This window comes from Sinocyclocheilus grahami, unplaced genomic scaffold (genome assembly GCF_001515645.1).
Source record: "Sinocyclocheilus grahami isolate Dianchi unplaced genomic scaffold, SAMN03320097.WGS_v1.1 scaffold4.1, whole genome shotgun sequence".
NCBI classification, from domain to species: Eukaryota; Metazoa; Chordata; class Actinopteri; order Cypriniformes; family Cyprinidae; genus Sinocyclocheilus; species Sinocyclocheilus grahami.
Genome location: NW_015505183.1, coordinates 710,914 through 726,154, shown reverse-complemented (window position 1 = coordinate 726,154; position 15,241 = coordinate 710,914). Strand labels below are relative to the sequence as shown.

Sequence of the window (15,241 nt, the reverse complement as noted above, 5' to 3'; positions counted from 1 at the left end):
CGACGACTCCCCCCCCCCCCCCCCCCCCCACACACACACACGGAAGCTGGAATTTTGTTATTGATCCAACCCTTGTTATTATTTTACATTTAAGTTCTGTATTACACCCTCACAAAACTGTTAAACTGCTTATGTGTTTGTTAAACTTTTTTACTTAAGCCCTGTTTTTCACTCCAAGGTGTGGCACCTTGTTTACTGGGCCCTTCTCTTCTCTTTCCTATTCTTAGCTGAGCCTTTGCCATTCACGCCTGGTGGGGGCAAGTCCTTTATCATGGGCTCTGATGACATGTTGGAAAGCGTGCTGGGCCTGGGAGACCTCGCAGATCTGACTGTGTCCAATGACGAGGCTGAATACAGCTATGATGTAAGTACCCCAGCTTGACAAAGACTGCTCCTCTGCTTTGATAATATTCTATTCTGGCATAAATAGATGATAGCCTCTACTTAAAAAAATAAAAAAATAAAAAAAAAAAAAGTCTGTTTGCTGCTAAATGCAGTTTGTATCGTGTTAACCATCAGTTGGTCCTGCTTACTCAAATGTCATGTACTGTATTAGTTTCATTCTGTATAAAGGTTACAGAGGACCACAGTTGTCAAAGCCAGTGTGGTTTGCGGTGTTCTCAAATAGGACAACTATCCTAATGCCTCACAGTCAGTCGACCTGCAATTTCCAGGTTTGATTTCACAGTTATTAAAATGCCTCTACAACGGCCCCTCCCCCCACCCTCTATTTTTAGCTGCCAGCCAATAAGGACGTGTTCAGGAAGACATGGAATCCCAAATATACCCTGCGAAGCCACTTTGATGGAGTGCGGGCCCTGGCCTTCCATCCTGTGGAACCAGTGTTGGTCACAGTCTCGGAAGACCACACCCTCAAACTGTGGAACCTCCAGAAGACAGTTCCAGCCAAAAAGTAAGTGCTCGCTGTGGCTTTCCAGGGAAAGGGATGTCTTGGGATCGGCTTTGGTCTTCAAAATGATGTCTCAAGAAGCACATTGATTTTATCATGCAACATTAATGTTCCAAACAAACCACTAAACAAAGTTTCATCTTGCTTCGCAGAAGTGCCTCTTTTGATGTGGAGCCCATATACACGTTTAGAGGGCATATGTGAGTATTAATTTCATAATATTGATCTTTTATACACTTTTTTTTCAAAACATTCCAGTTTATCCAAAATGTGTTAAATAGTGTTGTGAAGGTATGGATGATTCTGTACATGTAGGCATTGCCACAGCTGTATGCGTTCAGAAGGGTAGTGTTCTCCTGGCTTCTGGAAGGCCAGTGCATGAGATGGTTACATGCAGAGATTTTGTTCCCACTGTTCCAGAATCTACAACACACCAGCCAAAATGTGCATGGTGATGTTAACTGTTTAAAGATGCATTCACTAAGTTTTTTTGTTTGCCCTTATTCATCCCAGTGCGCTAATACTTTATACCAGGGGTGTCAAACTCACTTCCTGGAGGGCCACAGCCCAGCAGAGTTTAGTTCCCACACACATACCATGTAGTTTTCAAATAAGCCTGAAGGACTTGATTAGCTGGATCAGGTGTGTTTAATGAGGGTTGAAGCTAAACCAGAGATTGTCTTACTATAGGGAGATGAGAGGGTCTGTATTACTTACTATTGGAGAAAGCGTAACGGACAACTTGGATCACGTGTGCCTTAACCAATCACATTATAGCCTTGACGTCATTGAATTTTAGTCAGACTTGTGCAACATTCAGTCGCCGTTTACGGATACCATAGGAATGAATGAGAAGTGCCGTAAGCTGAATCCCACTTGTCGCAAAAAGTCGGTGACTTCTCTTACAAAACAACTTTTTTTTTTTTTTTTTTTGGTGAAAACTCTAAAAATAGTTAAATCCAAAAGTATTGCTTAGTGTAAAACATGTTGAAGATTAGCTGATAGGCTGTCGATTCATTACATGGTAAGCTGTTTCCTCAAAAAGCTGTCTATTCAGCGTAGTGAAGCCTCTTCTCCATTAACATACATTCAAAAAATGGCCTCTTGACTCCTTTCCCATGTACTGCCAAAGCAGAAGAGTTAGCATTAGCCGCTGTGCTTTTTTGACTAAAGGTTGCAGGCTTGCCTTCTAGTGGCTTTGGCTGAACTCTGCAGGTCTGTGGCCCTCCTCTCCTCCAGGAACTGAGTTTGACACCTGTGCTCTATACTGACACCTACTGGTCCAGATGCTTTGTGTATTCATTTCTGAGATTTCTTGCCAGAGCTTTATTTTGCTGTGTTGTTGGTGGAAAGCAGTTGGCTTCTGCATTACACTATAAACAGTCTAGCTGTTGATTGAGTGCTTGAAGTCCCAGCATATGTCTTGATTATTATGGTTAGTAATGTAGCTGGTCAATAACATGACAGGGCTGGTCATGTGATGTTGACCTGATTCAGTCCATAACGGGGTGACCTGCTCATTGTAGAACAGTGGTTCTCAATCATTTTGACTCCTCCATTGTCCACAACTATTTTTAGCCCTATTGCTTTCCCAGTTTTTGATTTACTGCATAAGGATTTAAATATGATTTGACACATTTTTACCATGTTTTCATTTTTACAGTTTCTACTCTTAATTATTTTAGAGCTTGGCATAAAAAGTATGTTCAAAAATGCCTACTTTTAAAAATAACCTTCCACATATATCAAGATTTTCAAGACTGTGAGATTTAAAATAAGAAATATCTAGATTTTTTGTTGTTTTAGTGTAATATTTTTAATAGTCGTTTTAGTTTAATATTAGTTTTGTCTTATTTTAAATCATTTCAAGTCGTCTGAAGGCCCCCTTGGAAGCTTGCCATGGCCCCCTGATTGAAAACTACTTTTGAAGAATAAAATAATTTTCTCGAAGACTCAAATATCTTCATGTCATGTCAGTATAAATCATTTTGCTCAAAAGTGTTGTTTATTTCTTTAGTGTTAAACTTTTTTTTTCATTGGCAGAAAAGATTGAGTGCCGCTTTAAACCCATGTCATGAAGCTCTTGACAAGCATCTTTTCAGTCATTGCTTTTGGAGCTGCATAGAGAGTGTTTTAAATGAGGGCACATGATATTTACACTGAGATCTCGGTCCTGTCCTGTGAGCATGTGTGGTCTACAGTTTCACTGCTGTTGCTCTACGTCACACATACAGCAGATCAGGGCAAGAATTTAATTAATCCAAAAGTGTATCAAGTGTTCTACTGGCACTGTTTGACTAAAAGATTGTATGACTGTGTACAAATAATGCACCCACATGGCCCCCAGGAAGTATTTGGACTCTTGAGAAACATTTAAGTGTTTGAGAATTGTTGCATTAGACACAAAATATTGCTTTTCTCAGAATTAGTTGTTTTGCTCATGCTTTTAGCTAACTGGTCTCAAGGTGAGTTTTAGTTGGTGTGAGAAGTCAGTTCATTTCATGCACCCAGGCGACTCACTGTAGTTCATCACATTTTTATCACGTAGTAAACATGTTCCACTGACATTTGACAACCACTAAGTGTTTGAGCAGTCACGTTTATTATATTGAACTCATAACACTTTAAACTTGAAACATTTTGCTTAAAAATAGTACTTGAGGACTATTTTAAAGAAAGAAAAAACAAATGTTTTGCTTAAAATGAGAACTATGTGCTATCGTTTTTAAAAATAGTTTAATGTTATAAATGCGTATAAATTGATTTGATATTTTCTTACCTAATGCATTTACGTTCATAACACTTTGTGTCGCTAAGCACTTTTTAGGGCCAACAATAGTGTAATCTACCAAATCCACCAATTCAGACATGCGGACACTAATATTGTTTGTTCTGTTGCTGCAGTGGGCCTGTGCTCTCATTGGCTGTGACCTCGAGTGGCGAGCAGTGTTTTAGTGGTGGAATTGATTCAACAATACAGTGGTGGAACATCCCCAGCTCTAATGTAGACCCTTACGACACATATGGTGAGAAGATCAAATCTATATGACTGTTACATTTTGTCATTTTGATTGAACTTAAAAGTAGGAAACCTGCCTGATCAATAGTATCTTCTCTGTGTGTCCTCTCTTTCACTCAGATCCCAGCGTGTTGGCTGGTACGTTGTTGGGTCACAGTGACGCAGTGTGGGGATTGGCTTACAGCGGAATCAAAAACCGGCTGCTCTCCTGTTCAGCTGATGGGACGATCAAGCTGTGGAACCCTCAGGAGAAGTCACCGTGTCTCAGCACATTTAACTCCGATAGAGGTGAGTGTGAAGTATATTGTATGCAGTATTCTGTAATCGATCGACATGTTGGCAAACTAATTTCTGTTTTTCAGATCATGGTGTTCCCACATCAATTGATTTCACTGGGAGTGATCCAGCTCATATGGTGGCATCCTACAACACGGGAGATGTCGTTGTTTATGATCTAGAGACATCACAGCCCGTCTTGGTATTGTCTGCGCAGGGAGAGAGCAGTACGTCCTTCACATTTGTTCTAAAAACGTGCCCTTGTGGAAATGTGATATAATGTTTATATATAGTTCAGTAATTAAATTACAGGGGTGTGAGAATTGGATTTGTGATGTTTACTTTCTTCTGCGTTGTTGCAGCTATTCCTTTTGGGAATCATATTAATAAAGTAGTCACCCACCCCACCCTGCCAATCACAGTCACCGCTCACGAGGACAGAAACATCAAATTCTTTGATAATAAATCAGGTGGGTTTTTTATTGTATCATTAATATATTATATATTCATACACTACTGTTCACAAGTTTGGTGTCAGTATGATTTTTATAATGTTTTTCAAAGAAGTCTATGTTCACATTTATGTGATCAAAAAATGGTAAAACAGTAATATTGTGAAATATTATTACAATTTAAAATAACTTCCAGTTTTCTGTTCTAATATTTTTTTAAATGTCATTTTTAAAATGTGAAGATACCTCAGTATTTAGTGTCTCTCAAAAATTATTCTAAAATGCTGATTTGATGCTCAAGTATTATCACAGTTTAAAAAAAAATGCTGCTTAATATTTTTGTATAAACTGTGATACGTTTTTTGATGAATAGAATGTTCAAGAGAACAGCGTTCATTTGAGAAAGAAATCTTGTGGAACATTATAAATTCTGATCAATTGAATGCATCCTTGCTGAATAGGAGTACTAAAAAAAGACTACTGTGTGTCTGAATTTTATTGTTAACATTATTATATTCATTCATATATATTCATAACTTATGTAACTTGATATTCTCATTTTGTTTATTTATTTAAAATCTAAGAAAATATATCAGTGTTTTAATGGTACTATTTGTTCATGAAACATTTTTGTTCAGTTATATTTTGCCAGAAGTCCCTAAGAGAAAAAGTAAGGATTGCTGAAGTTTCATGTCTGGGATTATTCATCACCTTCCATCTGTCTTTTTTGTAGGTCAAGCCATCCATGCAATGGTGGCTCACTTGGATGCTGTTACTAGTCTGGCTATAGATCCAAATGGCATCTACTTGATGTCAGGAAGTAAGTGGTTTTTTTTTCCTTCTGCTCTTTACCCTTCATTTATCATTTATTGCATTGTTTATTGCATGTATACATTTATTACATGTATATATCTGCTGAAGAACGAAAGTCACAGAGATCTGGAAATAATGACAGAATTAAAATTTTGTTCAAAACTATCCCTTTAAAAATGAACTCAATGTCTCTTCTTCATCTAACACAGGTCATGATAGTTCCATCCGCTTGTGGAACATGGACAGTAAGACGTGCGTACAGGAGGTTACCGCGCACAGGAAAAAGTCAGATGAGGCCATTTACGATGTTGCCTTCCACCCATCTAAGGCATACATAGGAAGTGCCGGAGCTGATGCCCTGGCCAAAGTGTTTGTATAAAAGAACGTCCGAATGAATGCATACGTGAAGACGAGAAAGAAAGGACTGCGTCACTGCCTTGTGTAACAAGAGTAGCATTTCTCACACTACACTGAAGTGGCTTCCACCTTCGCTGTCAAACTCACACCACACACACAACATTACCAGGTGCCAAGAGGGGGGCGTGCAGTGTGAAGCCAGTGTGGAGTGCTCAATCAGTTTTAATCTTTTTTTTTTCTCCTCAAAAAAAAAGAAAAGAAAAATTAACTGTAATTTACTGTAAGTCAAAGCTGGAGTGAAACCATTGTTTGTAGCCTTTTGACTGGTTTTGAACTGAGCTGATAATGTGTCCTGTAGGTATGTTTCAGTGACCATGGAGTGGTTATCATGTTCATCCATGGAGCTGATGCCCTGGCCAAAGTGTTTGTATAAAAGAACGTCCGTATGAATGCATATGTGAAGACGAGAAAGAAAGGACTGCTTCACTGCCTTGTGTAACAAGAGTAGCATTTCTCACACTACACTGAAGTGGCTTCCACCTTCGCTGTCAAACTCACACCACACACACAACATTACCAGGTGCCAAGAGGAGGGCGTGCAGTGTGAAGCCAGTGTGGAGTGCTCAATCAGTTTTAATCTTTTTTTTTTTCTCCTCAAAAAAAAAGAAAAGAAAAATTAACTGTAATTTACTGTAAGTCAAAGCTGGAGTGAAACCATTGTTTGTAGCCTTTTGACTGGTTTTGAACTGAGCTGATAATGTGTCCTGTAGGTATGTTTCAGTGACCATGGAGTGGTTATCATGTTCATCCATAAGTAGGTTGTCACCGACCATCATCCTGGCACCAGAGGAACTGGGTCCCGCCCTGCCGAGCCATAAACCAGACCCCAATCTCAGTCACCCTCCTCACCCTAATGTAGCGTGCAAATACAGTTAAACTCATTCAACCTTCAGCGTTTGTTCCATTTTTTTTGTGTAAAAAAAAAAAAAGTATAGTTTTTATAATCAATTTTATATAAATGAAGACTCATAAAAAAATCACATTTTTTTTAAAGGGACTATAATCCCACTCGAGCCCTCCATTTTATGCGGTTCTCTTTCATGAAGGTCTTGTGTCTCTGGAAACCCTGGATGAGTGCATACTACATTGCTTTATCATTGTTTTATCACATAACGGAGAGACTATACGCTAGTAGAAGCACAGCGCTTGGTGCCCTGAGAGCTTTTAGGAATTTACAAATAAACTGCAGCATCCTGTCACTATGTGATGTTAATGTACACCTTACTGTAAAATGAGTTTGAGTATCACAGGTTAGAGATCCGAACGCTATTTATTTTCAGTTTGTGGATAGTCTTATCCTTTGTTCAGAGCATAGCTTGATGGTAACTCAGATTGGCCTTTTGGAAATTAGCGTACATGGGTTAATATAAAAGCTCTGTTGGCTGAAAACAGGGTTTAAATTCACCTCCTGATGCTGGAGATCAGGGGAGAAATGAGTTAAAGGGATAGTTCACCCCAAAATAAAAAATCTGTCATCGTTTACTCCCCCTCATGTCCTTACAGACCTGTATAACGAACATAAAAGCTATTTTGAGAAATGAAATGGAACTCAATGGTCACCAAAACTCTCAAATCTTGTGTTCTGCAAAAGAAAGATAACCATGCAGGTTTAGAATGACATGAGGGCGAGTAAATGATAGAATTTTCATTTTTGGGGGGGATTGGAGTTGTCAATCAAATGTATTCTAAATATTTGATTTGGTCGTTCTACCCCAATCTGTTCAATGATTTTTAAAGGAAATAATGCCGTTTATGGTGTAACAAAAGACCTTTTGTTGGTGTAATGCATGATTAATACTACAATAAAGTATTTTTTCTAGTCTTCCAAAAGTTCTGATCAGTTTGAAGAGTTTTGTAAGGTTTTTGATTGACTACGAATCAACAGATTTTAATGATTGTACCACATAGCAAAACAACTGTTGAAAAGTAATGTATATAAAATGTCTATAATAAATATTAAATGGTGTATCTGTATATGCAACATGCCCCGTGTCTCGACAATTAATGCAGCGTTGTATTTTGACGGGTGTGATCGCCAATGATTGCTAGGATTCACGATTTCAATACAGGTGTTTCTACTGAGAGACTCCCGAGTGAACAAAAGGCTTAGCCTGTTCAGATGAGGATATTCAGCTGGTCCAGTTGTACAAACACCTTGTTCTTTATTGAGAAGAAAGTAATAAATTATAAACAAATGTACAAACAATTTGATGCCCCTCCTCCCAATCTGTTTTCATTACGTGAGGCAGTAAAGCATGCATATGGAAAGGTACAAAGAAAATAGGTTCGATAAATACATGAAAGTATCATTTAAGAAAAGGGGGAAAAAAGCTATATAATCAAAACATTAACTTTCCAACCGTAATCTTCATCGCACACTCAGCCATACGTGATTCATTGTGAAAATGTGACATTGTGAATGTACTACAGTGCATGTATATTGTTTGCTACCCCTGGGAAGAACTATATTTGATTATAGAACCCAGATGTATTTATGCTATTGTGTGAGTGAAAGCTGTGTATCTGTGTGCTGCCATCAGAATGCATAAGAGGGCGCTGTTTCACTGACGATCCTCTTCATGACTGCTTTTGCTTACCATCTTGTGCATTACCTTGCATAACTGCAATAGAATCTTCAAGTTCCGAAATTAATATAAAAGAGCCTTTTGGTACAGTGACTCCTCCACAGGAAAAAAAAAAAAGGCATGCCTGAAACAGCGAAAGAATGTTTTTTTCACCAGGAACATAAAGAGAACGACTATAAATCACAAATAATTACATTCTCCACATTATAGAGAGGTTGACATACAATTACTGTGTGATACATTCTCAATTAAGCTGTAAACTCCTTTGGATCAAACATACCAATACCTTTATAACAAAACCGTTCAAATCGCGTTTTCTACAAAAGTGATTTTTCTTATTCACTCGTGCCCGTTTTTCTTGTACTTAAGCAGTCGCACTGTCTAGTTGAACTCTGTGAAGTCCCTGCAGATGCCCCGTACGATGGGCTGCTGGAACTGCGCCAGGCCGGTGAACTCACGAGTGAAAAACACATGGCTTTCATTGGGCTCGGACGCCATTGCCTTCAGATCTTCCATCGGAGCCCAAGCTACGCCCACTGCATACACAGTGATTCCTGTGAAGAAACAAGAAGAACACGGTCAAGATGACACCACACTTGTTTACTTTGTGAATGCACTATTGATATTTTGTGCATTAGAGATAAAGTACTTTTTAGAGCTCCTAAATGTTCTAGATCAATTGTTTTTAACCTTTGCAGACCCTGGAACCTCCACCTACACCCTTACCACCCCAGGGACCTTCACTATAAAAATCAGGCTAGATTTTGTTGGCAACACTTAATTATGGGGGTTGAAAACCTAGGTTCTAGATGGAATGTCAGTGTAAAAAGCGTACCCTCTCTCTGGGCGGCCATAGCCGGCCCTCTCACATCATCATAAGACTGTCCATCAGTGATGATGATGAGGAAATTCTTGTTGGAGCCTGTGTGGGGTTTAAAGAGATTCCGCACGGCAAAGTTGATGGCGTCTCCAGTGGCCGTTCCTCCGCTCATGTACGGGATGTTCTGCAGGGCCCTCAGAGCATTATCTTTTGTGGTGTGCTCATTGAAGTTGAACTCCATCCTTTGGTCGTAGGTGAACTGAATGGCACCGATGCGAGATCCAATGTCAGAGATGTCAAAGTTGCGTGCGATAGAGAGAAGAAGGTCCAGCACTAGCCGAAAGTTCCCATCACCTACGCTGCTGGAGCCGTCAATCAGGAAGCCCAGGTTCACTGAGTTATAGCATGTCTTGCTGCAGAGCATCTGATCAATGGAGCAAAGTTTATGAGCTAGTGGCTTCACAAACTTGTTGGTGCCGAACCAGCTGGGCATGGTGAATGAGAAGACCTCATTGTCCTTGCACACTGCCTGTGAGATATATGTCGGTATAAATGGATTTCAGCAAACTCGTATGCTTCCACTGAAGATGCATGAATTCATATGTGAAACATCTTACCTTTCTCATGAAGTCTTGCTCGCTCACCAGGCTCATCTCCTCAGGGGCAGGTTTGGCGACAGACACGAAGAAGATGTTAATACCAGACTCTCTGGCTAAAATTGCTGCCTCCTCCACATTATCAGAAGGCCACCCATCGACAAACACCACAATGATCCGTGGGTAACCTCTCCGAACACCAAAATCCGGATTGAAGAAGTTCCTCACAGTGTGCAGTATGGCCTTACCTGTGCAAAAGGCAATAACTCAAGCCTGCCCAGTTCTGCTTATTTAAGCCAACGCATTAGTGTCACAGATCCGTGACATGCTGTCAATTATTAAACAAAAGCATATTGACTGTAAAAACTAGTGAAAAAAAATGCATTTACAATGGAAGTCTATGGGTCAAGGCATTTTGAAGAGTTTCAAAGCACACATGTGAAAATGTTTGCATGCTACATTGTTATATGACTGGGTAGCAACAAGTGACTCTCTTTTTGAGTCACTGATTAATTTATTCAACCAGTTCTACAAAACTTGATTCCTTCAGGGGCAAAACAAATGACTGCCTTTGAGTAACAGAATTATTCACTCAACCTATTTGTTTAAAACAACAACAAAAAAGAGCTCTTTCATTCAGGAATGTAACAAGTTTATGACCGAGTTATTGAATCATACATTCAACCAATTAGTTCAAAACACTGATGTCAAAACAGACTCTGTTTTTTCAGAGATGCGCAAATGCTGTGGCTTCGTTTGGAACTATTTTCATTCCCAGAAATAGGCAAAGTCACTGGTAACACTGGGTTTTCCTTTCATGGTGACTTGAAATGTTTGAAGAGATAGTTCACCCCAAAATGAAATTCTGTCATCATTTACTCACCCTCAAGTTGTTCCAAACCTGTACGAATTTCCTTCTTCTGTTAAACATAAAATAAGATCTTTTGAAGAATGTGGGTAAGCAAATAGTAACTGGTCCCCACTGACTTCCATAACATGGAAAAATACTATGGAAATCAATGGGAAAATATTTTGTTCATCAGAAGAAAGAAATTCAACTTGAATGTAAGTAAATGATGACAGAATTTTCATCTTTGGATGAACTCTCTTTTAAGTCTAGTAGTTGTACTTTCAAACTGTGTATTTTAACGAATTCTGGGGACCTATTGATTTCAGTTGGAAGTGCATTACAGTAAATGGCAATTTCTTTTGTTTTATTTATTACTTTTCCAAAAAAATAGCATGATTTTATTGAGATGCTCTATATTCATTTCATCCAATCATTCATTTGAAATGTGAATTGAAGTTGAGGTTATAAACCTGTATTGGTATTGCCCCCAATGTATGGGATCTCTTTGATGGCAAACGTCAGATCTTTGGCTGTTGTATAGTTTGACAAGTAGAATTCAGTTCGAGGTGTCTCACTGGAAAGACAAAGATGAAGTTATACTCGCTGACAAAGAAACAAATGCTAAACAACTGTGACAAACAACTTGGATTTGCGCAGATCACCTGGTTTGCACCACTCCTACATGAGGACCTGGTGTTCCAACCTTCAGCATGGCTACAAGCTTACTGACGAAGTTCTTCTGCAGGTTGAAGCGCCGCTGTCCAATATTGTAGCTGCTATCCAGCAGCAAAGCCATATCGACTGGGCAATCTGGAACAACATTTACACAGCTCTTTCATGTCACAATCATATTTGGTTTGACTAACAATTTAAATTAGATTGGAAAATCAGGTCATACAGACCCCTGTTTGCTGTTGTTGGAGGAGGAGGCTTCTTCGCTGTCTTTTTGACTGGTTTCTTGGCTGCAAGGGAGAAGTATGGATACTCAGTGTAGACTACATATGTCAATTATTTTCAGTTTTCTGAATGCTTGTTACCTGCTCCCGATGCAACAGTGGCAGAACTGCTGGTTTGGCCGGACACTTCCAAAGGCAAGCTAATTGTTCCTGAGAAAAAGACAAAAATGTAACCTGACAAATCTGTATTGATAAACAACTTTAATTCACTTTTACATCGTGTTATATGCTATATCATTTATATAGACCAACTGACCTCACTTTTCCTAATGTTACGACCTAGTTGTTCTTATTGAGATTAGTAGTAGCACATCTTTTTGAAGCTGAGTGTATTCAAGAACAATGTACAGTATTATGATATTCTGAGTACACTAATTCTAATATGTGACCCTGGACCACAAAACCAGTCTTGAATCTCTGGGGTATATTTGTAGCAATAGCCAAAAAAACATTGTATGGGTCAAAATTATCGATTTTTCTTTTATGCCAAAAATCATTAGGATATTAAGTAAAAATTATGTTCCATGAAGATATTTTGTAAATGTCCTACCGTAAATATATCAAAACTTAATTTTTGATTAGTAACATGCATTGCTAAGCACTTCATTTGGACAACTTTAAAGACGATTTTCTCAATATTTTGATTTTTTTTGCACCCTCAGATTCCAGATTTTCAAATAGTTGTATCTCGGCCGAATATGATCCGATCCTAACAAACCATACATCAATGGAAAGCTTATTTATTCAGCTTTCAGACGATGTATAAATCTCAATTTCAGAAAATTGACCTTTATGACTGGTTTTGTGGTCCAGGGTCACATATTATTGTTATAATTTAATATTTATTGAAATTATATTGTAAATTATAAAATTACATTTGTATTTTTGACAGTGTGCAGAGCGAGTGAGTAAACAAACATCTGTAAACAAATCTACAAATTCTAAATCAAAACACTAGCATTTGTAATAACACAAAACATAATTGTCTCCACTCACTGGCCACAGTGAAAGATGAGCTCCATCGGGACAGGGACTGAGACTGGATGCCATGAGCATAAGAGCTGAGGTAGTTTGTCCTCCCTTGCAGTCCGTGAACCTCCACAGGTCCACCAGATAGACTTATGATTCCTCTGGAAGACAGACAAAAACTTTCTTACACAATTCTAGCAAGTCACTAACTTAATCATTATTTCTGTGATGGTACCTGTGTATTGCTGCTCCACATATGCTGGAAACAGAGGCATATACTCCTGAACCAAACACTGACAGACTCCAGAGAGTGCAGTTTGCTGGGCAGAGCACTCTCTTACGTGTGTCTGGTAGGTCCACCGCACGAGTTCCACAGCTAATTGGTGTCGGAACTAAGAAATGCACAACAGATATTACCCGTAATAAAATGATTATATATGTCAAATAAAGCAAATGTTACAAAAAACGTTTAAATGATTTCCCCCAAAAGTTCTCTTAAACAATTAAAAAGTTACATAAAATTGTAAATAAAGTGGCCCTAACCTTTTAAAAATATATTTCCAAAAGAAAAAAAAATAGTTAGCTAAATATTTTCTATAATGTAACTCAATTCATTATATTTAATATGAAAAGAGTAAAAGAGCGAGAGAGAGAAAGAATGAAAAATGGAATCCACTGACCATTTAAATCCGATCCAAAAGTGCAACAGGTCAAAGACAGAATACCTGTAAAAAAAACAAATAAATAAAGGCAATGACATCTTTTCAATAATTCAGATTAAGACACAAGAAATGTTTGGTAATGTAACTCAATTCATTATATTTAATATGAAAAGAGTAAAAGAGCGAGAGAGAGAAAGAATGAAAAATGGAATCCACTGACCATTTAAATCCGATCCAAAAGTGCAACAGGTCAAAGACAGAATACCTGTAAAAAAACAAATAAATAAAGGCAATGACATCTTTTCAATAATTCAGATTAAGACACAAGAAATGTTTGGTAACAATCACTTTGAAGAAACTAACTGCCTACCTAAAACATGAAGTACAGCAAACCACATCGACATGGTTAATGAAGATCTCTGTAGAGACAAAAGAACATCATACCAGGCAACTATGAATAAACCCCATTTTTCAATCATTTTTATAAAGGTTTTTTTTTTTTCTAAAAAAATCTAAATCTTCCAAGGCTTTAAAATGTATCTTCATTTTTTCTTTTGTCTGGGTGTTGTAATATTTATTTTGCGCACAGAAGTGAAATCAGATATGATACAGGAAAAAATGCAATCTCCCCAGACACATCCATCACAAACAGCTCCTTTGGAACTGCATACTTCAGTTAATCCGCTCATGAATGAGGGAGGAGGAGAGAGAGAGAGAGAAAGAATGGAGAAGAAAAAAAGATGCATATCTGGATATATAAAATTAGCTTTATTAAAATGCGCCAAACAGCCAAAAATCAGCAACCCATGAAGATTAAATCCAACTTACAGATATTGTGTAGGATGACGTTTCCTCAGCCTTAAAAGCTTTATAGAAAAAAACAAATAAAGTAATTCCTTTATGGATGATATTCCAGAGGTGTCTGAATAGTGAGGAAAGAGCTAGTCCTTTAAATAATGTCCCCAAAACCCCCAATGATTCTCTGCTGACATCACAAGAGGCGGGCCTTACATCCAAACCACCTGAAAAGGACATTGTTTTAAATTCTCCTGCTTTTCAGCCATTTAGATATAGGCCTAATATGTACTACAGTTTGTACCCATATAATATCTATATGCTTTAACACTGTGTAACTTGTGTAGCCTAGTTTAGTCAGTGATGGCGAGTAAAGAGGGCTACTGAGAGGAGAATAAACAGCAAATGAACGCCACCATGGCATGCACACGTCATGACTAGGCCCTGACTGGGGTTAAAAACTTGAGGATAAAGAGGTGAAATCAGTGCTACACATATAATCTAAACACACAATCTTATTCAAAATGGTCTGAATGGACCTCAGAGCCATTTGAGAAGTCCTGACTAAACAGAATAGAGACTTAACAGGTAAGTCATTTAGTCATTTGCGTCAAGCAGACCCTTTTTATCCTGAATGACTTTCAAAAGACTTATACAAGACCTCTGCATCAAAACACCTCTTGAACAAGGCTTATGCTGCAAAAACTGTAAATCATCCATGAATTGTATTTATCTTCAGTATACAGAGAGTGCTTAGCATGTGAAAGGACGGACAATTGGGTGCATTAGCATGAGACTGTCCTGCTTTCAAAGAGGTCCCTGTCTTCTAACTTCACTTTTATGTAATCATCCTACATCAGCCGAACTGTGGACCATTTCCAGGTTTAATCCTGGCAGCCAACAGGAATATGATAGGTTCGTGTTTACTGTGGCATCTCACAACTCATTGGCATTTACTGATTGAGTGCTGTGGATGTTTGTAGGGGTACGTGGCGTGCTACCATGTGCTTATTCAGTGCAACAAATTAAAAACCTCTCATGGAATGACACTCAATCCATCTGTTATGAGCCTCTTTGAACAACTGCTCAGTGTAACAACTGGGAACTGTCCCAGTGTCTCA

At 38.3% G+C, this 15,241-nt stretch overlaps 2 protein-coding genes across 4 annotated transcripts in view; one reads left to right on the top strand and one right to left on the bottom strand.

Moving 5' to 3' along the window:
* The window catches only part of LOC107582353 (striatin-3-like), a 36,246-nt gene extending 29,766 nt beyond the window's left edge, over positions 1 to 6,480 (top strand). The window contains exons 8-17 of one of the 2 annotated variants that reach the window (XM_016268160.1): positions 228 to 364; positions 738 to 913; positions 1,063 to 1,110; positions 3,815 to 3,936; positions 4,050 to 4,217; positions 4,292 to 4,432; positions 4,568 to 4,675; positions 5,391 to 5,477; positions 5,680 to 5,837; positions 6,249 to 6,480. In XM_016268160.1, coding sequence (XP_016123646.1) covers positions 228 to 364; positions 738 to 913; positions 1,063 to 1,110; positions 3,815 to 3,936; positions 4,050 to 4,217; positions 4,292 to 4,432; positions 4,568 to 4,675; positions 5,391 to 5,477; positions 5,680 to 5,837; positions 6,249 to 6,260 — 1,157 coding nt within the window. In that variant the 3' untranslated portion in view covers positions 6,261 to 6,480. Of the gene's footprint in view, positions 1 to 227; positions 365 to 737; positions 914 to 1,062; positions 1,111 to 3,814; positions 3,937 to 4,049; positions 4,218 to 4,291; positions 4,433 to 4,567; positions 4,676 to 5,390; positions 5,478 to 5,679; positions 6,080 to 6,248 lie in introns of those variants that run through there. The other variant, XM_016268152.1, reaches the window with a different exon arrangement.
* A 1,064-nt stretch (positions 6,481 to 7,544) lies between these two features.
* On the bottom strand, positions 7,545 to 14,267 carry LOC107582335 (cochlin-like). 2 transcript variants are annotated; one of them, XM_016268135.1, is made up of 12 exons: positions 14,154 to 14,267; positions 13,696 to 13,744; positions 13,546 to 13,590; positions 12,899 to 13,055; positions 12,691 to 12,824; positions 11,776 to 11,844; positions 11,641 to 11,700; positions 11,401 to 11,548; positions 11,209 to 11,312; positions 9,910 to 10,136; positions 9,308 to 9,821; positions 7,545 to 9,026 (listed from the first exon to the last, which is right to left on the bottom strand). In XM_016268135.1, the coding sequence occupies exons 2-12, from the start codon at positions 13,727 to 13,729 to the stop codon at positions 8,854 to 8,856; spliced, it is 1,665 nt and encodes a 554-aa protein (XP_016123621.1). In that variant the 5' UTR covers positions 13,730 to 13,744; positions 14,154 to 14,267; the 3' UTR covers positions 7,545 to 8,853. The 2 variants fall into 2 exon arrangements, with proteins under 2 accessions (XP_016123621.1, XP_016123629.1); XM_016268143.1 differs by lacking the exon at positions 13,546 to 13,590 and adding an exon at positions 13,344 to 13,388.
* Positions 14,268 to 15,241: the final 974 nt, after the last annotated feature.